This window comes from Schistocerca cancellata, chromosome 7 (genome assembly GCF_023864275.1).
Source record: "Schistocerca cancellata isolate TAMUIC-IGC-003103 chromosome 7, iqSchCanc2.1, whole genome shotgun sequence".
NCBI classification, from domain to species: Eukaryota; Metazoa; Arthropoda; class Insecta; order Orthoptera; family Acrididae; genus Schistocerca; species Schistocerca cancellata.
In genome coordinates this window covers 184,792,094-184,817,330 of record NC_064632.1, presented here as the reverse complement: position 1 = coordinate 184,817,330, position 25,237 = coordinate 184,792,094, and the positions used below count along the sequence as shown (strand labels likewise).

Sequence of the window (25,237 nt, the reverse complement as noted above, 5' to 3'; positions counted from 1 at the left end):
CCATTTATTAAATATTCATTCTGAACAGAACAATGGAAAAACTGGTAGATGTAGACCTTGGGGAAGATCAGTTTGTTTCCTGAGAAATGTAGGAACACGCAAGGCAACATAGACCGTACGACTTATCTTCGAACATAGGTTAAGGAAAGGTGAACCTACATTTATAGCATTTGCGGACTTAGAGGAAGCTTTTGTTTGTGGACTTAGAGGAAGCTTTTGACAATATTGACTGGAATACTCTCTTCGAAATTCTGAAGGTAGCAGGGATAAAATACAAGCGAAACGCAATATACAACTTGCGCAGAAACCAGACGGCAGCTATAAGAGCCGAGGGGTGTGAAAGGAAAGCAGTGGTTGAGAAGAGAGTGAGACATGATTGTAGCCTATCCCCGATGTTATTTCATGTGTACATTCAACAAGCAGTAAAGGCAATCAAAGAAAAATTTGGTGTAGGAATTATAGGTCAGGGAGAAGAAATAAAAGCTTTGAGGTTTTCCGATGACATTGTAATTCTGTTAGAGACAGCAAAGGACTTGGAAGAGCAGTTGAACGGAATGGACACTGTCTTGAAAGGAGGATACAAGATGAATATCAACAAAAGCAAAACGAGGATAATGGAATGTAGTCGAATTAAATCAGGTGATGCTGAGGGAATTAGATTATTAAGTGAGACACTTAAAGTAGTAAATGAGTTTTGCTGTTTGGGAAACAAAAAACTAAAGATGGTCGAAGTAGGAAGGATATAAAACGTATACTGGCAATGGCAAGAAGAGCATTTCTGAAGAAGAAAAATTTGTTAACATCGGATATAGATTTAAGTGTCAGGAAGTCCTTTCTGAAAGTATTTGTATCGAGTGTAGTCACGTATGGAAGAGAAACATAGACAGTAAACAGTTTAGACAAGAAGATAATAGAAGATTTTGAAATGTGGTGCTACAGAAGAATGCTGGAGATTAGATGGTCAGATCACGTAACTAATGAGGAAGTACCGAACAGAATTGGGGAGAAGGAAATTTTCGGTACAACCTGACTAAAAAAACGGATCGTTTGCTAGGACACGTACTGGAACCTTAACGGATCACCAGTATTGTACTGTGGGGTAAAAATCGTAGAGGGAAGCCAAGAGATGAATACAGTAAGCAGATTCAGAGGCATATAGGTTGCAGTAATTTCTCAGAGATGAAGAGGCTTGCTCAGGATAGAGTAGCATGGAGAGCCGCATCAAACCACTCTTTTGGACTGAAGACCACAACGACAACAGTGCTCTCTTGTAGCCAGATTCACTGAAGACCACATACAGTATCGGGAATCAACTTGCACTTGGCTATCGCTCACAACAGATGACTAGGTCCTACGTACCCATACATTTAGTATACACATTGATTTACAATAAAAAAATCATGAGTGCAAGAGCCAGAATTGTTACAATATGCTTTCTTAATGTCTGCTACGCGCTGATAACATTACATTTATTGCTCAAGCTTTGTCGAGTGGCTCTAAAATGATTGAAAAACAGAGTGTGACACGACCACTTGGTTTTGGGCACGGAAGGCTGAGGGAGTGGTTTCCTGCGTATACAAAACTTTTTGGCGGCTCTAGTCCGATTCACGAACGATGGCAGTTTGGACAGGTCGAGGCACTGACAGGGATTTGTTTGTTGCCGGTTTCAAGCGACAGTTATGGTATGTGCATACACGCGCTGTGTACTTGAAGAAAGCGTGTATCCTGCAAATTATGTCTCTCGCTTGCTAACGTATAATTTGTCGCTTATTACGAGCGATTATTAGCGATGACAAGTTGCAAGAAATGAGATGAAAAATCTCTAAATGATTCGCTACGATCATGTCTAATTCTCGCGTTGGCTACGACTTTCACAGCGGGATGCACAGAGCGCTATTGAATTCTCATGCTGGAGGACGACGGTTCAAACCCGCGTCCGGCCATCCTGATTAAGGTTTTCCGTGATTTCCCTAAATCTCTTCAGACAAATGCCGGGATGGTTCCTCTGAAAGGGTACGCCCGATTTCTTCCCCATTCTTCCCTAATCCGACGAGACCGATGACCTCGCTGTTTGGTCCCTTCCCCCAAACCAACGAACGAACCAACCAACATACTCATTGGCTGTCGGAGTACGCGATGTACATGGTGACAATTATTGGAAAAAGACGTAAATTAGTTACGAACTACGGCGTGCACACACTTTACTCAGCATGCAAACGTCACTACTGACCAGTAGACCCAGAAGAAGGCCGCTGCAACCATGGCTGAAACGTTGGTTTTCTCGTAATTTAATACAATATGACGCGGTACCATACCCAGAAAACTTTTATGCCGACTGACTCTGGCCGTCGAAGCCTACGCAGTTATGTAACTACAGATATTTAGATTTAGGTTATCACATGTTCGATAGGTCTGCCATCAGTGGTGGTGATGTGGCGCAGACGAACAGCGAAAATGTCCAAGACCCGCTGAAGTGTCGCAATATCGATGCTGTCGATGACCTCTTGAATGGCTGTTTTCAGTTCAGCCATGGTTTTGGCGTCATTACCGTACACCTTGTCCTTAATACAGCCCGTCAAAAAGGAGTCGCATGTGTTCAGATTTGGATAATATGGCGACCAATCTAGGCCCATGCCAGTGGCTTCTGGGTACCGCAGAGCCAGAATGCGGTCCCCAAAGTGCTCCTCCAGGACATCAAATCTTCTCCTGCTTGTAGTTTTCCTTGTTGGCCCACCTATAGCGTTTCCATGTGCACAGGTGTAGTGATGAACGAAATCATCTTCCAAAAACTTCACGTACCATTCGGTACGGTGTCATAAAGGAATATCGCACCGATTATTCCGTGGCTGGACATTTCACACCAGTCACCCACTGAGGGTGAAGAGACTTCTCGATCGCGAAATACGGATTCTCAGTCCCCCAAATGCGCTAATTTTGCTAATTGACGAAGCAATAATAAGTTAAATGGCCCACAGCCAACCATGCTGAAAGGGTCCTGTAGCCACCTTTCATTGCCAAGTCTCGTAGTGGTCAAATCTGCAAAGAGGTTTCCGCTACTTGTGAGAAATCCACCTGCGTTAGGTTGGTGGCGGAAATGGCATCCCGGGGTTTTCCGGTCCACGCGGAGCGTGGAAGAGGCTGGAGAAGCGGGAGGCAGTCTGCCGCCGGTACGGGAAGCGTACACAGCTGTGCTCCAGTCGAAGAAGGGTGAGTTGGACTGACCGCGTGGCGCGTTGTCACATAGAGAGGGGAGCTTTTAGCTTTTGGTCTCGAATTTCGTCTTATAAAGATTTACTTGCTGGGTTGCAGCAGGGAATGCAAGGCTTTTGTAGACTTTCAGTTTGATTCCCAATGCAGTCCTGACTTTGATCCGTGAGAGGAACGCGGCACAAAGGAGTTGCATATGTTGAAGTGCCCTCGGTTCAGTGTGAATGTTTATGTGCCTACAACTGTGTGCGTATGCTTCTAATCTTTTCCGGATCTTGGTAATTTTTGTGTATTTGTGAATTTTCTTTGTCTCATGTGATTAAAATTTGGCCACGGTCCATAGAAATTGTCTCCGCAGACCGAGTGGGCACGCAAGTCTGTTATGAAACGTGTAGTATTTCACAAGCAATTGTACACAGTTAGCATGCAACAGCAGTCTATAGATGCACTACATCAATGTTTTAAGGAATAAATAATTTTGCCTTCAATCTTATCTTGTGTACCGATGTTACGTCGCCGTTACCTTCGCCATTTACCTTGTAGTTTTCCTTGTTGGCCCACCTATAGCGTTTCCATGTGCACAGGTGTAGTGATTAGTGTCCCTTTTTTTATCTGAAACAAATGCTCTGGAATAGATCGTGTTTTCACGAATCTTGCTGCAGGCTGTACTTACGCATGGTGTTCACGCCCTCTTTACTTTACTCAATATTTGATTCACGGGAAGAATGCCTGGATCATATTAATAACTACATCCCATTCTTTATCAATGACTTTACAATGAATGTTCTTTTGTGAGTTTTTCTTATTAATAAATTAAGTAATTTTCCGACTCAGTGCTACCTCTTCTTTGTCGTGTGGCTAGAGTTGGTGGCGACCCTATCTTTTATATTGATTTCAGTGTCAAGTAGCATTTTCTTATTCAAAGTGCGCATGGCTCTTTTAGCTATCAGGATACATTCGAAGGGCGCTTCTTGCTTCTTGCACATAGCGTCCTTTTATTCACGCCACTTACAATGCAGTTTGAAGGTCCTAACACAAACCGTTCAGAAGTTATGACGATTTCGTTTCATATAGTTCAATAATTGTCACCCTGGAGATTAGCACACACGCCACCGTTCGTAAATCCGACTGTAGAGGAGAGCCTCGCTGGACTGTCCAGAATGTGCCTCGCAGGTGCTGGACCCGCTGGACAGCAGGCGGCTGGAGGAGGTGTTCCCCGCGCCGGTGGGCTGGCTGTGGCGGCAGCTGCGGCGGCAGGACGTCAAGGTGGTGGTGGTGGTGTCTGCGGGCGCGCTGGCCCGCCAGCGGCGGCTACTCAGGCAGCGAACCCAGGACCCCGCAGCAGCAGCCGCAGCCGCGCCGCACCCGCTCGACTCCCTCTTCACGCTCGCGCTGCGTGACATGCAGGACGATTGCCGGCTCGGAGGAGACTACAGGAGGGTCTACAAAGTCAGGTGGGTGCTGCCTAATTACACTAACGCACTCGATACTGCCCTCGATTACCCTCTATGTGGCAGCTGAACTACTGCTTTAACAGATTTTTCGAAAATCACTGCTTTGTACCTGTGGTTGCAATAAACGTGTATAATGTTTCATTTCACACTGAAGCGCCAAACAAACTGGTGTCCGCAGCTCGTGGTCGTGCGGTAGCGTTCTCGCTTCCCACGCCCGGGTTCCCGGGTTCGATTCCCGGCGGGGTCAGGGATTTTCTCTGCCTCGTGATGACTGGGTGTTGTGTGATGTCCTTAGGTTAGTTAGGTTTAAGTAGTTCTAAGTTCTAGGGGACTGATGACCATAGATGTTAAGTCCCACAGTGCTCAGAGCCATTTGAACCATTTGAACAAACTGGTAGAGGCTTGCATATTCAAATACAGAAAAATATAAATAGGCAACATAAGGTGCTGCGGTCGGCAACGCCTGTATAAGACAAGTGTCTGGCGCAGTTGTTAGAATCGGATATTGCTGCTACAATGGCAGGTTATCAAGATTTAAGTGAGTTTAACGTGGTGTTATGGTCGACGCACGAGCGATGGGGCACAGCATCGCCGAGGTAGCGATTTTCCCGTACGACCATTACACGACTGTACCGTGTATATCAGAAGTCCAGTAAAACAACAGTTTCTGACACTGCTGCGGTAGGAAAAAGATCCTGCAAGAACGGGACCAACGACGACTGAAGAGAATCGTTCAACGTGACAGAAGTGCAACCCTTCCGCAAATTGCTGCAGATTTCAATGCTGGGCCATCAACAAGTGTCAGCGTGCGAACCATTCAACGAAACATCATCGCTATGTGCTTTTGGAGCCGAAGGACCAGTCGTGTGCCCTTGATGACTGCACGACACAAAGCTTTACACCTGGCCTGGGCCCGTCAGCATCGACATTGGACTTGATGACAGGAAACATGTTGCCTGGTGGTTCGAGTCTCGTTTCAAATTGTATCGAGCGGATGGACATGTTCGGGAAATCGAGACAACCTCATGAAACCATGGACGCTTCATGTCAGCAGAGGACTGTTCAAGCTCTGTAATGGTGTGGAATGTGTGCAACTGGAGTGATATGGGACCCCTGATACGTCTAGATACGACTGTGACAGGTGACACATACGTAAGCATACTGTCTGATCACCTGCATCCATTCATGCCCATTTTGCATTCCGACGGACGTGGGCAATTCCAGCAGGAGAATGCGACACTCCACACGTCCAGAAATGCTACAGAGTGGCTCCAGGAACACTCTTCTGAGTTTGAACACTTCCGCTTGCCACCAAACTCCCCAGCGTATCTGGGATGCCTTGCAATGTGTTTTTCAGTAGAGATCTCCACCCCCTCGTACTCTTACGGATTTATAGACAGCCCTGCAAGATTCATGGTGTCAATTCCCTCTAGCACTACATTAGGCATTAGTCGAGTCCATGCCACGTCGTGTTGAGGCACTTCTGCGTGCTCGCGGGGGCCCTACACGATATTAGGTAGGTGCACCAGTTTCTTTGGCTTTTCAGAGTATGTGAAAACTCTTCATTTATCTAATTTTAAAAAAATCTTATTATGAAATATTAAAATTAGCAGACATAGGAAATATTTTACTGAATCACGTTTTTATTGCGATGAAAAACTCTTCCACACCATTATTCCTCGTAATTTGGCTGAGTTTCGAATGTTTTCAGGCATACAAAGAGCTACATTACAATATGGACTGCTTATTTCTTCTCGGCACGTCGTTTCCTTCTGGCTCTTATTCACATTGGAACATGCTTTGCAGACACGTGTTGGGTGTTTTTTCTTTTGTTGATACTTTTTATTGCCACATTTCTTTTACGAGTGTACATTTAGCTGTTAGAATATTTCGAACGCTTTACCACATCATTTTCTTTTATTTAATACTTACCTGAACAAAGAGCCACATAGAAATCTGGATCAATATCAAAACCATAAGCTCCCCTTTCTGAGCTTGACTTGCCGATTTCTTCTTCCAGAGCATTGGAAACATCGCTATCGTCGAAATTCCCAATGTCAAAACTATGTATAGCACGAACCGTGGACCAGTAAAGGTAAAAGTTGCAGACGAAAGCAGAATTAGACTCAACACAGAGCAGAATCATACAACGCGCTTTTGTATAGTACAGATACTTAAAGAATTCGAAAACTACGGGGAAGTACAGTGCAGAGACACTTCCTTGCACAGTCTACATGGCAACCGAAAGATGGCAATATGCGCAACGTTAGCTACAAATTTTTACCCACAGAACGAGCAAGACTCGGGATACAGTTGCCTGACTAACTGCTGTTGCTCGAGTACTACTCGGGTTCCGTCCACAGAGTATTAAGCAGTTAGGCGTGGTACCAGCCAAAGTTGTACAAGGATATCACCTCGAAAAAATGAAATTGTTGATGGTATCTATCGAACTGTATGTTTGGCAGTCTTGAGCAAATGGCTGATTACCATTGTAACGGAACGGGAACAGAGGGTCCTGTGGTGGTGGGTTTTCTTCCTCTTTTCTTTAACTCTTTTTGTTTTCTTTCATTTCTACATTTTTCTCTTGATAAGGTTGTATAATTTCACTGTTCAGTATTATTTATTTAATGTCATACTAATAGACACATAGGATAACTAGAATGTAACAATATAAGCAAAACGGTAAAAACTTCAAAGAACAGAAGTTCAGAGAAATCTGATAAAATTAGCACAAGCGTGAATACAAAAAACAACGTGCATGGTGGAAGGGAAAGTAAAGGTGTCGGAGAAGTTCGAGGTGTCGAGTGAGGTGTGGCAAGGAGACAGCCTCTCCTACATCTGTCCAATCTGGTTCTGGAAATAACACTGACAAAGGTAACAAGCCTGAAGACAGGGGTACAGCTGGGTAGAAGGATCAGCACCGTAGTCTATGCGGATGATGCGGTGTTAGTAGCACAGAACGAGAATGATCTGGTTCAGATGGTGAAAGTGTTGATGGAAGATCTAATGAGAGCTGGCATAAAGATTAATGTGGATAAGGCCAAATACCTCGTAGTGAGCAGAGAGAATGATGACAGATCTTTATATACCAGGATGACAAAAGTCACAGGACACCTCTTAATATAGTGTTGGACTTCCTGTTGCACGGCTTAGTGCGGCAGCTCGAAGTGACATGGACTCAACTAGTCGTCGGAAGAGCCCTGCAGAAATACTGAGCCTTTATAGCAGTCCCAAATTGCGAAAGTGTTTCTTGTACAGGATTTTAAGCACGAATTGACCTCTCGATTATGTCCCATAAATGTTGGATGGGATTCATGTCGGGCTATCTGGGTCGATAAACCATTCGTTCGAATTGTCCAGAATGTTCTTCAAATTAATCGCGAACAATATTGTGGCCTGGTGACACGGCGCATTGCATTCCATAAAAATTCCATCGTTCTTTGGGAACACGAACTCCATGAATGGCTGCAAATAAGATCCAAGTAGCCGAACATAACAACTTCCATCAGAGGGCCCAGTCCAGTCTATGTAAACACAGCCCACACCATTACAGAGCTAGCACCTGCTTACATAGTGATTTGGGTCCATCGCTTCATGGGGTTTGCGCCACACTCAAACCCTTCCATCAGCTCTTAATAACTGCAGTCTGAAGCTATCTGACCAGGTCATGGTTTTCCAGTCGTCTAGGGTTCAACTCATATGGTCACGAGCCCACGACATGCGCTGCAGGCGACGTCATGCTGTTAGTAAAAGTACGCGCGTCGGTCGTCTGCTGCCATAGCCCTTTAACGTCAGATTTTCACGCACCGTCCTAACGGAGACCTTGGTCGTACGTCCGCCATTGATTTCTGCTGTTACTTCACGCAGCGATACTTGTCTGTTAGTACTGGCAACTCTACGCAAACGGCCGCTGCTCTCGGTCGTTATGTGAAGGCCATCGTTCGCTGCGTTGTCCATGGTGAGAGGTAATGGCTGAAATTTGGTATTCTCGGCACGCTCTTGACACTGTGGATTTCGGAATATTGAATCCTGTAACGATTTCCGGAATGGAATATCCCATGCGTCTAGCTCCAACTACCAATCCGCATTGAAAATCTGTTAATTCTCGTCATGCAGCCATAATCACGTCAGAAACCTTTTCACAGGAATCACTTGACTACAAATGGCAGCTCCATCAATACACTGCGCGTTTATACCTTGTGTGTACGAGATAATCGCCATCTGCGTATGTACTTATCACTATCCCATGACTTTATTCACCTCAGTATATATAGATGGTAAAATGTTTGAAAAGATAAGAAAGTTCAAATATCTTGGGGCAGTAGCCAGCGAAAGGAATAATACAGACGACGAAATAATGGTAACAATTCAAGCAGGAAACAGTCCCAGCTTCTATCGAGATCCACAATTACAGGACTGTTATACTAACCTTGGACCTACACAGAGACGCAAAAGATAGAGGGGAAACTTCTGACCCTTTAGAATGCTGTTCTGAGGTAACTTTTGGACCAATGAAGGATAGAGGTGGTTGGAGAAAAATGAAAAATCGCGAACCTACGGAGTTGTACAAATCGGTGGTGGAAGAGGACTCAGGGGCAGCACACCGAGTGGAAAACACGGCTGAGATGGATTGGCGGGATCGGAGAGGAAAACAATGCGACACATTTTTCCCAACGATGCATGACGTGGAGGAGACCTTGGCTGCAGAAGTCTGCGTTTTGGCTGTTCGGGAAACGTACGGATTCTACAAATACCTCGACACCACTCTGTAAATGCCTAAGCAAAGAAGTCGCTGAGTGCCACTGCATGAGAATGACGCAAAATTTGATTTACATCTACATCTACATAATTACTCTGCAACTCACAGTTAAATGCCTGGCAGAAGGGTTCACCGAACCACCTTCATGCTATTTTTCTACCGTTCCACTCTTGAACAGCGCGGGGGAAAAACGAAACAAATCTTTCCGTTCGAACTCTGATTTCTCTTAATTCACAATGGTGGTCATTTCTTCCTATGTAGGTGGGCGCCAACAACATATTTTCGCATTCGGAGGAGAAATTTGGTGATTGAAACTGCCGTAACGAAAAACGCCTTAGTATTAATGATTGCCACCTCAACTCGCGCACCATATCCGTGACACTCCTCCTCTATTTCGCGATAATACAAAACGACCTCCCTTTCTTTGAATTTTTTATATGCTCTCCGCCTGTCCTATCTAATACGAATCCACAACGCGTAGCAAAATTCCAGAAGAGGACGGACAAGCGTAATGTAGGCAGACTTTTTAGCAGACCTGTTGCGTTTTCTAAGCGTTTTGCCAATAAATCGCAATCTTTGGTTCGCTTTCCCCTCAACGTTATCTACGCCATCTCTACAGTTTAAGTTTTTCGTAACTGTAATACCTAAGTATTTATTAGAATTCACAGGTTATAGCTGCATGTGATTTATCGTGTGACCGAAATTTGGCAGATTCCTTTTAGTATTCATGAGGATGAGTTCACACTTTTCGTTACTTAGCGTCAATTGCCACTTGTCGCACCATACGGATGTCTTGTTTAAATCATTTTTCAATTGGTTTTGATTATATGGTTACTTTACAAGACGGTAAATGACAGTATCACCTGAAAACAATTATATAGATCAGAAACAGCAGAGGGCCGATAACACTTCCTTGACTTCCCGTCAATTATTATGAACGAATCAAGTCGATACGCACGCAATTTGATTAGAAATCGCTTGTGTGGAACGGAAATCTAATAATATGGAATCAATTTGACATACCCTGACCACAGCACTCATTACTTCTTGCGAATAACAAGAATGATTTTTTCGGAGTCGGTGTTGAATATTTATCAATACATCGTTTTCTTCGACGTAATTCATAATGTACGAACACATTACATGTTGCAAAACGCTACAGCAAATTAACGTTACTGATGTGGGTCTGTAATTCAGCGAACTGCAACTGTTTTCTTTCTTCAGCATTGGTGTGATCTGTGCAACTATCCAGTCTATAAGTACGGGTATTTAGTCATATCTACCAGATGGTTGTAGTTAAAGTACAGCTACTCACAGAGGTCCAGTGTGGATGTAATTATTGGATGGCAGCAACACTTGGTAGATATTCTCAAGCGTTAATGTGAAGTCGATTTACTATGAAAAAAATTAGTTCCAATTTTGGGCACCAGGTGCAAATCTGGCGCAGTGAATGCAAGAAAGACGTTTGGAAATGTTTCAGTATGCAATGGATTAGGAACAGGACGTGGGTAGAAAGGGTCAAACAAGTGAGAAAGGCATAATGTTGATTTTATTATTAATCGTCACTTACCAGCTTGTTCAGTATGAATACCGCAGATGTCGACAAAATGCTGTACAGCGCCAGATTTGCACCTAGTGGCCAAAATTGTAACTAATTTTTTTAAGCGTAAATCGGTTCTGGATTAATATACTGGCGTATCTACGAAGTTTTGCTCCCCTACTATAATTACAGCCCACACTGGATGAGCAGCTGCACTCTAATTATAACCATCCAGTCTTTCTAATTTACTCGTGTTGACAGCAGTTCTTCTGGAATATTAAAACGTCTTCTTTGGTGAAAGAATTTCGGAAAATCGAGTAGTTACTCTACTTTAGTGGTACTTTCATCAGTGACATCACGTTATTATCGTGCAGTGAAGGTATAGATTGCATCTTCCCACTGATGTACACTCCTGGAAATGGAAAAAAGAACACATTGACACCGGTGTGTCAGACCCACCATACTTGCTCCGGACACTGCGAGAGGGCTGTACAAGCAATGATCACACGCACGGCACAGCGGACACACCAGGAACCGCGGTGTTGGCCGTCGAATGGCGCTAGCTGCGCAGCATTTGTGCACCGCCGCCGTCAGTATCAGCCAGTTTCCCGTGGCATACGGAGCTCCATCGCAGTCTTTAACACTGGTAGCATGCCGCGACAGCGTCGACGTGAACCGTATGTGCAGTTGACGGACTTTGAGCGAGGGCGTGTAGTGGGCATGCGGGAGGCCGGGTGGACGTACCGCCGAATTGCTCAACACGTGGGGCGTGAGATCTCCACAGTACATCGATGTTGTCGCCAGTGGTCGGCGGAAGGTGCACGTGCCCGTCGACCTGGGACCGGACCGCAGCGACGCACGGATGCACGCCAAGACCGTAGGATCCTACGCAGTGCCGTAGGGGACCGCACCGCCACTTCCCAGCAAATTAGGGACACTGTTGCTCCTGGGGTATCGGCGAGGACCATTCGCAACCGTCTCCATGAAGCTGGGCTACGGTCCCGCACACCGTTAGGCCGTCTTCCGCTCACGCCCCAACATCGTGCAGCCCGCCTCCAGTGGTGTCGCGACAGGCGTGAATGGAGGGACGAATGGAGACGTGTCGTCTTCAGCGATGAGAGTCGCTTCTGCCTTGGTGCCAATGATGGTCGTATGCGTGTTTGGCGACGTGCAGGTGAGCGCCACAATCAGGACTGCATACGACCGAGGCACACAGGGCCAACACCCGGCATCATGGTGTGGGGAGCGATCTCCTACACTGGCCGTTCACCACTGGTGATCGTCGAGGGGACACTGAATAGTGCACGGTACATCCAAACCGTCATCGAACCCATCGTTCTACCATTCCTAGACCGGCAAGGGAACTTGCTGTTCCAACAGGACAATGCACGTCCGCATGTATCCCGTGCCACCAACGTGCTGTAGAAGGTGTAAGTCAACTACCCTGGCCAGCAAGATCTCCGGAACTGTCCCCCATTGAGCATGTTTGGGACTAGATGAAGCGTCGTCTCACGCGGTCTGCACGTCCAGCACGAACGCTGGTCCAACTGAGGCGCCAGGTGGAAATGGCATGGCAAGCCGTTCCACAGGACTACATCCAGCATCTCTACGATCGTCTCCATGGGAGAATAGCAGCCTGCATTGCTGCGAAAGGTGGATATACACTGTACTAGTGCCGACATTGTGCATGCTCTGTTGCCTGTGTCTATGTGCCTGTGGTTCTGTCAGTGTGATCATGTGATGTATCTGACCCCAGGAATGTGTCAATAAAGTTTCCCCTTCCTGGGACAATGAATTCACGGTGTTCTTATTTCAATTTCCAGGAGTGTATTTTACATACGACCAGAACCTCTTTGGGTTTTCTACCAGATTTCGAGACAGAGTGTCGTTGTGAAAACTATTAAAAGCCTCTGGAAATGAAGTCCGCACCAATTTTCGACCTTCTGTAAATTTCGCCAATCTTGGGGATTTTGCGTTTTTTTTTAATTTGGTATACTTTATTCGTTGTTTCTGCAACAGTTTTATAACCCAAAGAAGCAGCATGTGTGACTGTGCCTTGTGCGAAACAAGCCACGGCGTTGCCGTGGAGCAAAATCAAACGCTTGGACGTCTTCTCGCGGCTCTTCATCTTGACAGCCTGCCGTGATCTCGACACGAGATTTCGGTAGTATGCTCTCTTGCCAATGACGTTTGTCTTCAGTGCTTTCGGAGGTGGTGAATCCTCATGTTTCCACTGCTTGATTTGCTTCTTTGTCTCAGCGTCATAGTAACATACACAGCACTCGTCCATTCTGATTAGGCAGCTAAAGAAGCCATCTGGATTGGCCTGACACAGGTGGAACATATCCGCTGCTGTCACGGTTCGGCGTGCTTGTTGAATGGGTGAGGCCACTCGCGGAACCCAGCGGTCGGGCAATGTTGGAAACTGATCCGTTTTCACATTTTCCACTATCGCCTTGTCCGTAGCTCGTGGTCTTGCGGTAGTTTTCTCGTTTCCCGCGCACGAGGTCCCGGGTTCGATTTCCGACAGGGTCAGGGATTTTTCCTGCTTCGAGATGACTGGGTGTTGTTGTGTCGTTTTCATCATCATGATTCATCCCCGTTACAGACGGAGGATGGCAACGGGAAACCACCTCCGCTAGGACCTTGCCTAGGCGGCGGTGCGGGTCTCCCGCATCGCTCCCTACACTCCTCGGAATATGGGACCTCATCATCACTGTCTGCGAACTCCAGGGCGTCCATTTCTCTTCTGATTCTTCACGGAGAGATGGTTTGCCTCTTCATTCTTCTTCATCTACATTGTTTGATCACCAGGATCGTTTCTAGACAAAACTAGTAGGCCGCCTAGGGCGGAAAAATTTTAGGGTCGGTAAAGGATGGAGAAGATTAATCTCAAATCAAAAAGCGAAAAAATTTAGCAATTGCGGAGAAAAAATGAAAAGAGGAAAAATTAAACACCGAATTGTTTACAAAGGTTTACGAAAGAGTTAACAAGCAAGTCTTTTTTTACTTAGACGCGAGTGAAAACATTGCCTGTACCTACCTCAAAGCTAAAACAGCCGTTACTCAGTGCGCAATAGAAACAAACGTGACGTTGATTCATCTCTGCCGAGCGCTGCAGAGGTGCGCGCGTCCGCTGGCTTGCCGCCGGCCGGAGTGACCTTTTTTTTTTTTTTTTTTTTTTTTTTTTTTTTTTTTTTTTTTTTTTTTTTAAGCATTGTCACATGAAAACAACTCCGAGTAATAGTGCTGCGAATTCTTCACGAGGGACCACAGACAGCCAACCGCGCAACGCTTGTTTACAGCGAGGCACGGGACAAAATGCGCGCGGGGAGAGTTATGTTGTCCCGGTTGCCTGTTCGTCATAGCATAGTTGTGAACCTCGAAGAGTGAGGGTGTCCAGTACGAACATTATAGCAGTCAGTCGGAAAGAGTTGTTTTCCGTCATTAGGCTGCAGCGAACCTCTAAAATACATGTAATGATTTTTCATCGTTAATCCGTCGAATAAAATATGTTTTGTGAAAGAATATAGTGATCTTCCGTAAGTAGCATATGACTTGTACTGTATGTAGTTTGTTGTAATTAGCTTTTCTGCTTATGCTGCAGTTCAAAATGGCTCTGAGCACTATGGGACTTAACAGCTATGGTCATCAGTCCCCCAGAACTTAGAACTACTTAAACCTAACTAACCTAAGGACAGCACACAACACCCAGCCATCACGAGGCAGAGAAAATCCCTGACCCCGCCGGGAATCGAACCCGGGCGTGGGAAGCGAGAACGCTACCGCACGACCACGAGATGCGGTATGCTGTAGTAACTAGTTATTGTTTGTTGTGTCATATCTTTAAGTTGCATAATCTGAATAATGGAGGATGTACACCCTTCGACCAGCGCTGAAATACATCATTGGGAGCCTGTCAAAGACGACGGCAAGCAGGAAGTTACCGACGCTGTGTTTTGGTATGTATAAGTGTTGCAAGACAGATGTATTATCAATGCACTATCGTAAGAAGGCAGTTCTGTTTCTCGGCGTTCCAGATTGATAGGAGCGGCTATCGTCGAGCTATTTTTGGAGCTGACGAAAGAAATGACTTTTGTTGTTATAGATTATGTGTCTTTTGATACTGAAGAACTATATCATGAAGGCGAATCAGAAGGTGATTCAGTGGAAGATGTCACGACTAGTGAATCGCAAAATTGTCATAACACTTTGGAAATGTCCACGTCGCAGGCAATCTGTGCTTCATCTGTTCCCTATAAGTATTACGAAACGGTTACTAATAGATTAAACTACTGCGCTATATCCCTTGAAGTAAAAGTATAGGCGGTTGCGCCAGCCAGGAACCATCCAAATTGGGACCTACAAACACTGCAAAAGCATGGAGCAACAACAGCCCTGAAAAAGAAGAAGGACCTGAAATTGTGGGAAAATGATATCGTTAAAGGGGGTACAAGATACGACAAATACCAGGGGATAAGTAAGTGGACATACGGCCGATCTGTCGAATCTCGTCGTCGTAACTAGAATGTAACAACGAGAATACTCCAGGAGTGGGCTGCAGGTTCAGCGCTTCAAAGTACGACTAACAAGGATTTTACGTTTGCTGCATCATTATCTTGGACAAGGAATTTCAGATCGGAATATAAAATTCGTCAACGGCACGTCACTAAAAACGTCTCCCACGAAGAGGTAGAAAATACAGAAGATATACAGAAAGTGGCGGTTGTTTTCAGCACGTAAATGGTGTCACTTATGACCGGTTTTAATCGTGATTACGTGATCAAAACCGATCAAACAGAATGCGAGTATTGGGTGTACATTCGACGCACGTTATCGCATAAGGGAGAAAAACGAACCCTTATCGCAGTTGGTAGTAAAAAGAGAAAAAAAAACACAATCGTACACGGCGCAATATGCCATCACAGCCTCTGAAAAAGTGTTTCCTAAGGTCTTCCTGTATTTACAACAAACAAATGTTGCATTTGGGTCCGCAGCTCGTAGTCGTGCGGTAGCGTTCTCGCTTCCCACGCCCGGATTCCCGGGTTCGATTCCCGGCGGGGTCAGGGATTTTCTCTGCCTCGTGATGACTGGGTGTTGTGTGATGTCCTTAGGTTAGTTAGGTTTAAGTAGTTCTAAGTTCTAGGGGACTGACGACCATAGATGTTAAGTCCCATAGTGCTCAGAGCCATGTTGCATTTGGTTCTCGTGTTACAGAAGAGGTCAATCGCTTAATCAACTCGTTGAAAAATGTTTACTTCCTCCAAATCCGGGAAATTGACAATTGCGATTTACAGAAAGTTTCTTGAGAATGTTTTAAAACCATACGTTGCTGATAGCAAGTTTTGTCTAATATTGGATTCCTGCGGTGGACAAAATAATACTCTAATGTATGACACCATGTTTATGGGTGACGAGCGACAACCGACGGGCACGGTAAAAGTAATACCGCCAAACTGCACACCTGTGTGCCAGCCGTGTGATGTTTATTTCTATCGCTAGGTTAGACACTTTATTTCGAGGCTTCAGCATTGCAGTGTGCTTCTGGAAACCCAGCGGGAATTGCACTACCGCACGGATGCAATAACTATTCACAGCATAATTCATAACTAACTTTCAGCACCGATTTTTCAGGCAATGATATCGAATGCGTGGTACGCATCAAAATTAATTCCCAAAAAAGACATATTTTTAAATGTAAACCAAGTTTGTTTTCCGCCGACTCTTCGGAAGGAACAGTGTAACTGTCGAAAGATTGCATTCATTAGATGTTCTTGGTACCGCGAGTATATTTTTTTCGAATGTTCATTTGACAAGTACCATCCATCTAGCCGTTCGAAGAAGAGTGAGGACACGTAACAGTGACTGGAAGAGCCATTGTAAAGTGACCAGAGTAACATTTTAATTCTTTATTATCCCAAGAGGTTTGAGAAATTTATTTGCCTACCTTCTTATCATTTCTTATTGATTTATTTACCTTATTAACCCTCCTATCCATATCAATTGAAATATGAAAAAATATAAACGAGAAGAATAACATCCGCTCCGTTTCCTCGAGATTCAAACCTGGATTCTCCGCTTCCCAGTCAGTTACCTTGGCCCTTGCGCTATTTTTTTTTTCCTTCGTTGGTCTCATTTTGTTCGTTAATGGTCGTTGCATTTGTTGGGGACGGACGTCTAATGTGCTTGTTCAAGTTCATGGTTGATCCATTAATTCAGTTGTTTCTATTACAAAGGGCAGCCAGTCCTCTGGCCGAACACACTGAGCTCCCGTGCCGGCAGCTATCGACGCTTTCGGTGAAAAGCGTTTACCATGCGAGTACATAAGTGGTAGTTGTAAAAGTTTCTTTCCTCGATTTCTGGAAAAGTATGCATTTGTAGACACCGTACCTCATGGTGAAAAACACTCTATTTACAATTATCTATCGATCAATTTTGAGTTGACTGCTGGTCATAACCTTTAGGGGCGATTTTCTCAAAAACGGGAGGTTGTTGAGCCAAAATATCTTAGAGTCTTTCGTTTTATGTTGTACACGAGCGACCTGTCAAATATGAGCCGAATCGGTTGGACGTGTCTGAGGCCTTCCCCTTGTAAGTCTTTAAGAACTGCCGGCCGTGGTGGCCAAGCGGTTAAAGGCGCTACAGTCTGGAACCGCGCGGCCGCTACGGTCGCAGGTTCGAATCCTGCCTCGGGCATGTATGTGTGTGATGTCCTTAGGTTAGTTAGGTTTAAGTGGTTCTAAGTTCTAGGGGACTGATGACCTTAGAAGTTAAGTCCCATAGTGCTCAGAGCCATATGAACCATTTTCTTTAAGAACTGCAGCAGAACATTTCGGATGAGATTGCAGCAATTCCAACAGTCTAGCTTCCATCCCCCTTTTGCGACATGATGACCAGGGCCCAAAAGTGCCAAGAGATGAATGGTGGTCACTTTCAAGATCTACTATAGTCAAGTTAGTAATGTATTTCCTTTCCTCTGTTGTGTTTCTTTGTACCCTGGAACTCTGTTCTCCAGGCCACTATTACTTGCCATTTGTCCCACCCTGGATATCTAAGGTATAGCAAATGGCATGCACTTTAATAATACTTGTCATTTAAGGGCGTACATTTATCAATTAACAACTCATCTTGCTTTGAAATCTACAAAAAGTCATAAAGCACAACTGGAAACGTCAAGGACAATTGTTGACTTACAGTTCGCACCCCAAACGAAGTCAAAATGGCTGTCGCATCTTCCCTTCCATTCAGACTTACACGTCACTACAAGAGGTCGCAGCACTCTCCAATTTAGAGAACAGCACAATCCCATTGTGCCCCGCTATCCCGTTCTCCTCGGAGTATCCCTACCTGCAAATATACAGAGTGATTTTTTTCCTCTGTGTACAAACTCTAGGGACTGATCGATGAGAGGATACGAACAAAAAAGGTCTAATGAACTTATGTTCGGAAATGCATGGTTTCCATGCTAGAGACCATTCATTCACTCTTATTATGTTACAGAGATTGGGGTTTAACACGCGCTGTACCATGCATCCACAGTTACGTTATGCATGGTTTCCTCCTAGACAGACAGTGGTACTGTTCCTCTCCTGCCATAGTAATCGGTAATGTTGTGTCCGATTCACTTGTTTTGCTGACTCACCTTGTAGTGGATGTGGCACAGCTTTGTACACAATGGTTCTGCGTTTGAATCGAGAGCTTGCCGACATGGTGTTTACTTACGGTAACGCAAAAAAAATGGTTCAAATGGCTCTGAGCACTATGGGACTTAGCATCTGAGGTCATCAGTCCTCTAGAACTTGGAACTACTTAAACCTAACTAACCTAAGGACATCACACACATCCATGCCCGAGGCAGGATTCGATCCTGCGACCGTAGTGGTCGCGCGGTTCTAGACTGAAGCGCCTAGAACTGCTCGGCCATAGCGACCGGCTACGGTAACGCAAACGGCAACGGGCGGCGGCCAGTAAGATTGTACCAGGAGACCTATCGCCGCCGACGGCAACCGCAGTATTCAGTGTCTGCAACAGTGTTTCGCCGTTTGTGTGAGACAGGGTCGTTTCAGGAAGCAGGAAATCATGAAGGACGTACACGAAATGTTCGGACACCACACTTGGAGGAAAATGCGACGGTTGCGTCATGACAGTCGTTAGCCCGCCAGTACAGGGTAAACCAGACGACAGTGTGGAACACTCACCATAACAGTAGTTACTACCCTTATCACTTACAGTATGTGCAGGGCTTACTAGCGACGGACTTTCCACATCGAGAGCAGGTTTGTTACGGGGTTCTTCACCAGACAACCACGATTCCGGGATTTGTGTCATCCATCTTACTCACAGATGAGTCCACCTTTACGCAGAGTGGTATCTTCGACTTTCATAACAGTCATCTGTGGGATAGTATACAGAATCCCCACGGTATGGTGACAGCGAATCATCAGCATCGGTGCAGCCGGAAGGTGTGGCTCTGAATGAGTGTCGACTGTATTTTGGAACCGGTCTTCTTTCCACGTCGCCTAACAGGCCGGAACTCGTCTCTTGCGGCTGACTTTGTCTCTCCTGCAGGAAGAAATGCCATTGATGATTCGAAGGCTTATGTGGCTGCTACATGATGGGGCTCCAGCCTACTTCGCCGTTAACGTACGGACCCATCCGAATCGCGTCTTCAGATGCATCTCAATCGCGTCTTCCCTGGTCGATGGATCAAATGAAGGGGTCCATGCAGAGCCCATTCCACATGTGGAGACACTGGAGCAGCGTATTCATGCTGTCTTTGACACTGTTTGTATGCAGCCTGGTCATGTGAACGTGTGAGATGGACGTGCTATGGCGCGTACACACATGCGTTGAGACACATGGAAACAATTTTCAGCACATACTGTAACTGTGGCTGCATGTTACAGCGCTTATTAGATGGCAGTCTCTTTAACAATATATGATGGAATAAATGGTCTCTAGCATGGAAACCTTACATTTCCGGACGTTAGGTCATCAGACCTTTTTTGTTCTGTATCCTCTCTTCTATCCTAGAGTTTGCACGCAATGGAAAAAAAATCATCCTATATATACAGGGTGAACTTTAATAAAACCGACAAATTGCACGAACGGATTCCTGACTGGAAATACAGGAACAAAGCTCCTATGAAGATCTGTCTGTAAATGTATCGTTGGCATGGTAAATGGCGCAAACGAATGAAATTTCCCGTGACCACGTGCCGTGTGTTCCTTGTGTGTTACATGCTTCGTGATTGATGGAACATACTGTAAGCAGCAGAATTGTCCAATATTCATGTCAGCAGCAGGCCGAGATGGTGTTTGTGCAAGGCCAAGCAGATGAAACGGTCTAGAGGCACCACCGCTGTACCAAAACAAGTATCCTCACAGGCACTACCATATCACACAATATTTCGAGCCCTTTTTGGGCGTATGTGTAATCATGATTCCTTCCAGACAGGCGAACTCGGGAGGTGGCGGACTGTGCATCGACCAGATTCGGAGGACCGGGTTCTACGGAACATTGAGACAACCCTAGTACAAGCTCCAGACAAGTGGCTCACCAACCTGATGTAAGCAAAAGTAGGATTTATGTATCCTGCATGACAACCGCTACTATCCCTATCACCTGCGACGAGTGCAAGGGTTAGAAGCAGTGGATTTCCCTCTAAGGGGAGGATTTTGTCTACGGCTTCTATACCGGACCAACGCAATCATGGGATTTATGTCATCAGCCCTCTTTACCTATGAAGCAACCTTCACCAGAACTGCATCGTTAATCTGCATGCCGGCCGGGGTGTCCGAGCGGTTCTAGGCGCTACAGTCTGGAACCGCGCGACCGCTACGGTCGCAGGTTCGAATCCTGCCTCGGGCATGAATGTGTGTGATGTCCTTAGGTTAGTTAGGTTTAAGTAGTTCTAAGTTCTAGGGGACTGATGACCTCAGAAGTTAAGTCCCATAGTGCTCAGAGCCATTTGAACCATTTGTTAATCTGCTTAATCGTCATCCGTGGGCTGCAGACATGGCACGTGGTCAGAGGAATTTTCATTCGTCAGTGCCATCTATGATGGCAACGATGCATTTCCGGACACAAGTTCATAGGACCTTTTGAGTATAACAACTTCAGCAACCAACAGATCCCCGACAGACAGTTTGCTGGATTCAACATCAGCGCGATGTTGCCGTAAATGGAGACATTAAATTCTCCTTGGAAAAACAAATTGTTAGCACTCTCAGTGTCCAGACCACGGACGTCATTAGAAATTTATCCAAGGGGGTGAGGGATGCACGACTCTACAACTGTCATTTTTGACACAAATAAGTTGGTCAGTTCTGATATGTCATGATAGAATAACTAAATTTGATATGTGATACAAGGACTTACTATAGCGCAGAGAATTTATGGCTGCGCACTGAATACTTGATACTTAAAAGTTAATCATGATTTCATGATTATCCTCAAAGAGTACAGCAATTGCTAAAGCCATAGTACTGTCTTACTCTGATCAACCATGACACTTAATGTTACAGCCGGCTAAACTATACTTTAAGCAGAATCACGGGAATTCTCTCCTAGAAGTATATGAGAACTTTATGATGCAAAAGCTCTAAACTCTCTACTCCAGATTCCAGCGAGGGATTGGGGGTGGGGGTTGCCAGTGCAGTCTTTGTCCCTCCCCTCTTGTAGCTGACTATGGTCAAGACATTTTCTCGTTGTATCAAAGAATACCATTAGTAGCAACGGCCAATAGCTGACGTATCTCTCGACCTTTTGTATCAGTATCACTGCAAATCAAGTCAGAAACGATCCAACAGGGGGATAGTCAATAAATCTGTCTCACTCGATTCTCCACTACTGCCCTCATGTCACGTTCTTCAACTCGTTGAACTACAGTTAACGTATAACAACTTCAACGCATATAACCTTGGCCAATAACTTCTGTTGCAGGAGCTGAAACTTTACGCAGAAAACTATGCCTGCATCAGTGGACTGCCCCAAAAACCATGTGTAATCACGGAAAGATTAGAATGCTCTAAACGCTACTTCTAAAATTTCTTAAAATTTTTTTGATTGTCTTCATAACACATTACCCTCAGTTTAGTAATCAACTGCGGTTGCTACACAACCATCTTCAGATTTGTAAAAGAAACAATAAACAGAAATTTGCCTCTGGGTTATCATGAATTTTACAATCTTTAAGGACATACATTATTTCAGAGCAATAAATGTTATGTAGTGCAAGCGTACCACTCGTGGAAGACGTTCTGTCTAGGCTCAATGTCTGAAAGCGTGTCTCGACACTATGTAACTAAATGGAAAACGCCTATAAGGTAATATGAACAATTAACGTTTGTATTATTAAAATAGCTGTTACAGTGCAAAAATAAGAACATTCCATGCTCACTAATGAGTAAAGTTTTCAGTACAGTGCTGGTTACACTAACGAGGTTACAAAGGGCAATTCTGAACGTATGGAGGCAAACGAAAAATCACCGAGCGAGATGGCTCAGTGGTTAGCACACTGGACTCGCATTCGGGAGGACGACGGTTCAATCCCGCGTCCGGCCATCCTGATTTAGGTTTCCCGTGATTTCCCTAAATCGCTCCAGGCAAATGCCAGGATGGTTCCTCTGAAAGGGCACGGCCGCCTTCCTTCCCCATCCTTCGCTAATCCGATGGGACCGATGACTTCGTTGTCTGGTCTCCTCCCCCAAACAACCCCAACCCAAACGAAAAATCACCTTACAGTAAAATTAATGTAAAATATAATAAAAACATTCAAAGTTTATTAAGAAGTGTGACACGTCCTCGTTACGAAATGTAACACGCCAGTAATAAAAATATAAAACTTAAAAGTAGATCAAAGCCTGATTGCCACCATTTGGAACCAATAGAACAGTAACGCTGTGTGTGGTTGCCGGTGCTAGCCAACATTGGCCAGTAATAACTGACGGGTGACGTGCTAAATCACACAGTTACAATATCAAGAAAGAAGTAGAATCATTATTTACAGCACGCTAATGGCTCTGAGCACTATGGGACTTAACTTCTTTGGTCATCAGTCCCCTTATAACTACTTAAACCTATCTAACCTAAGGACATCACACACTTCCATGCCCGAGGCAGGATTCGAACCTGCGAACGTAGCGGTTGTGCGGTGCCAGACTGTAGCGCCTAGAACCGCTCGGCCACTTCGGCCGGCTAGCACGCTAATAAACGTAAACATTGCAAGAGCACAAGAAGACACATGAAAAATGCGTCTGTCAATATAATTGTCAGTTTCACAGTACCTATATCAGGATTCAGAATTTTTTGTCCGTAGGCTCAGAATTGCACTTTGTAACTTCATTGGTATAGCCAACAATGTATTCAGGTCTTGGCTCATTAGTGAGCATGCTACGTTTTTATTTTTCGTTATTTTCATTTTTGCTCTCCAATAACTATTAAAATAATTAATGTCTTAAAAATTGTTTACGATTCACCTTGCCGAATAGGTACTTTCGATTTACTTACATAGCGCCAAGATACATTTTCATGCAATGTTGTTGTAGCCTACAGTGTACGTATACACAGAATTTCTATCATTAGTGATGCGTTTTCACTACTTAATGTTTATAGCCCTAAAATAATTTATGTTCTTAAAGACTGTAAAATTCATGTTCACCCAAAGTCAGTTTTCTATTTATTGTTATTTTTACAGATCTGAAGATGGCTGTCTACCACCCGAAACTAGTAATCAGTAGTAAAGTAATGTACTATTGCGATCAAGACTATTAAAAAAGTTTTTAATTTTTTTTATAAATGTTTTAGAAGTTTGTCTCCGCCACTTGATGATGTCATATGTTACTAAATTCTAAACGCTGTTAAGCTGGATGTATCTGGAGTAGAACGTTTGGAAACCACGGGCCAACACTCCTGTAATTTGCGCCCATGTACTTGTAACTAGCTATCTATGCACCGGCAACGTTTCAAATGCCTTTCGATTTATGATAATGCGTTCGTGTATCCTAAGGCACTGGAAAATTTCGTGTAAATATTTACATCGTTACAAATGAAAGTGGCTGCAAGTAGTCCTTCGCTACGTCACAGGAACGTCTGAGGTCGATGTACGGCCGACTAATGTGCGTAGTTTATCCGCAGCAGCACACACTTGCGAGCGAAACTGGCCAATGCCTCTGCGGCGGGTGCTCCAGAAGTTAGCAAGATCACGCCGCGGCTGGGGAAACAAACCTTGGCTTGGATGTCGGCCAGCTTGCGACTAACAATTTACTCGAGACACGAGAGGCGTTCCGCAGCTGCGACCAGGCGGCGGACCGTTATCCAAACAAATAAATGTGAGAAACTCACTGAGTGACGAAAATCTTACTACAGCGATATACACTGAAGCGCCAAAGAAACTGGTATAGGCATGCTAATTCAAATACAGAGATATGTAAACAGGCAGAATACGGCACTGCGATCGGCAATGCATATGTAAAACAACGAGTGGCTGGCGCAGTTGTTAGATCAGTTACTGCTGCTACAATAGTAGGTTATCAAGATTTCAGTGAGTTTGAACGTGGTGCTATGGTCGGCGCACGAGTGATGACATACAGCATGTCTGAGGTAGAGTTGAAGTGGGGATTTTCCCATACTACCATTTCACGAGTGTACCGTGAGTGTCAGGAATCCGGTAAAACATCAAATCTCCGACATCGGTGCTGCCGGAAAAAGATCCTGCAAGAACGGGACCAACGACGAATGAAGAGAATCGTTCAACGTGTGACAGAAGTGCAACCCTTCCGCAAATTGCTTAAGATTTCAGTGCTGGGCCATTTGCGCTTCGCCAGGGCCCGTTTAGGCCGACATTGGACTGTTGATGGCTGGAAACTTGTTGCCTTGTCGGACGAGTCTCGTTTAAAATTGTATTGAGTGGATGGACATGTGGGGGTATGGAGACAACCTCGTGAATCCATGGACCCTGCATGTCAGCAGGGGACTGTTCAAGGTGGTGGAGGCTCTGTAATGGTGTGGGGCGTGTGCAGTTGGAGTGATATGGGACCCCTGATAAGTGTAGACACGACTCTGACAGGTGACACGTACATAAGCATTCTGTCTGATCACCTGCATCCATTCATGTGCCTCGTAGATTCATGCAGACTTGGGAAATTCCAGCTGGACAATGCGACACCCCACACGTCCAGTATTGCTACATTGGCTCCAGGAGCACTCTTCTGAGTTTAAACACTTCCTCTGACCACCAAACTCCGGAGACATGAACATTATTGTTCATATCTGGG

General features: G+C 44.9%; 1 protein-coding gene across 1 annotated transcript in view; it reads left to right on the top strand.

The window, feature by feature from the left end:
- The window catches only part of LOC126091960 (uncharacterized), a 387,115-nt gene that overhangs the window by 306,143 nt on the left and 55,735 nt on the right, over positions 1-25,237 (top strand). The window contains exon 9 of the mRNA XM_049907303.1: positions 4,381-4,661. Coding sequence (XP_049763260.1) covers positions 4,381-4,661 — 281 coding nt within the window. The remainder of the gene's footprint in view (positions 1-4,380; positions 4,662-25,237) is intronic.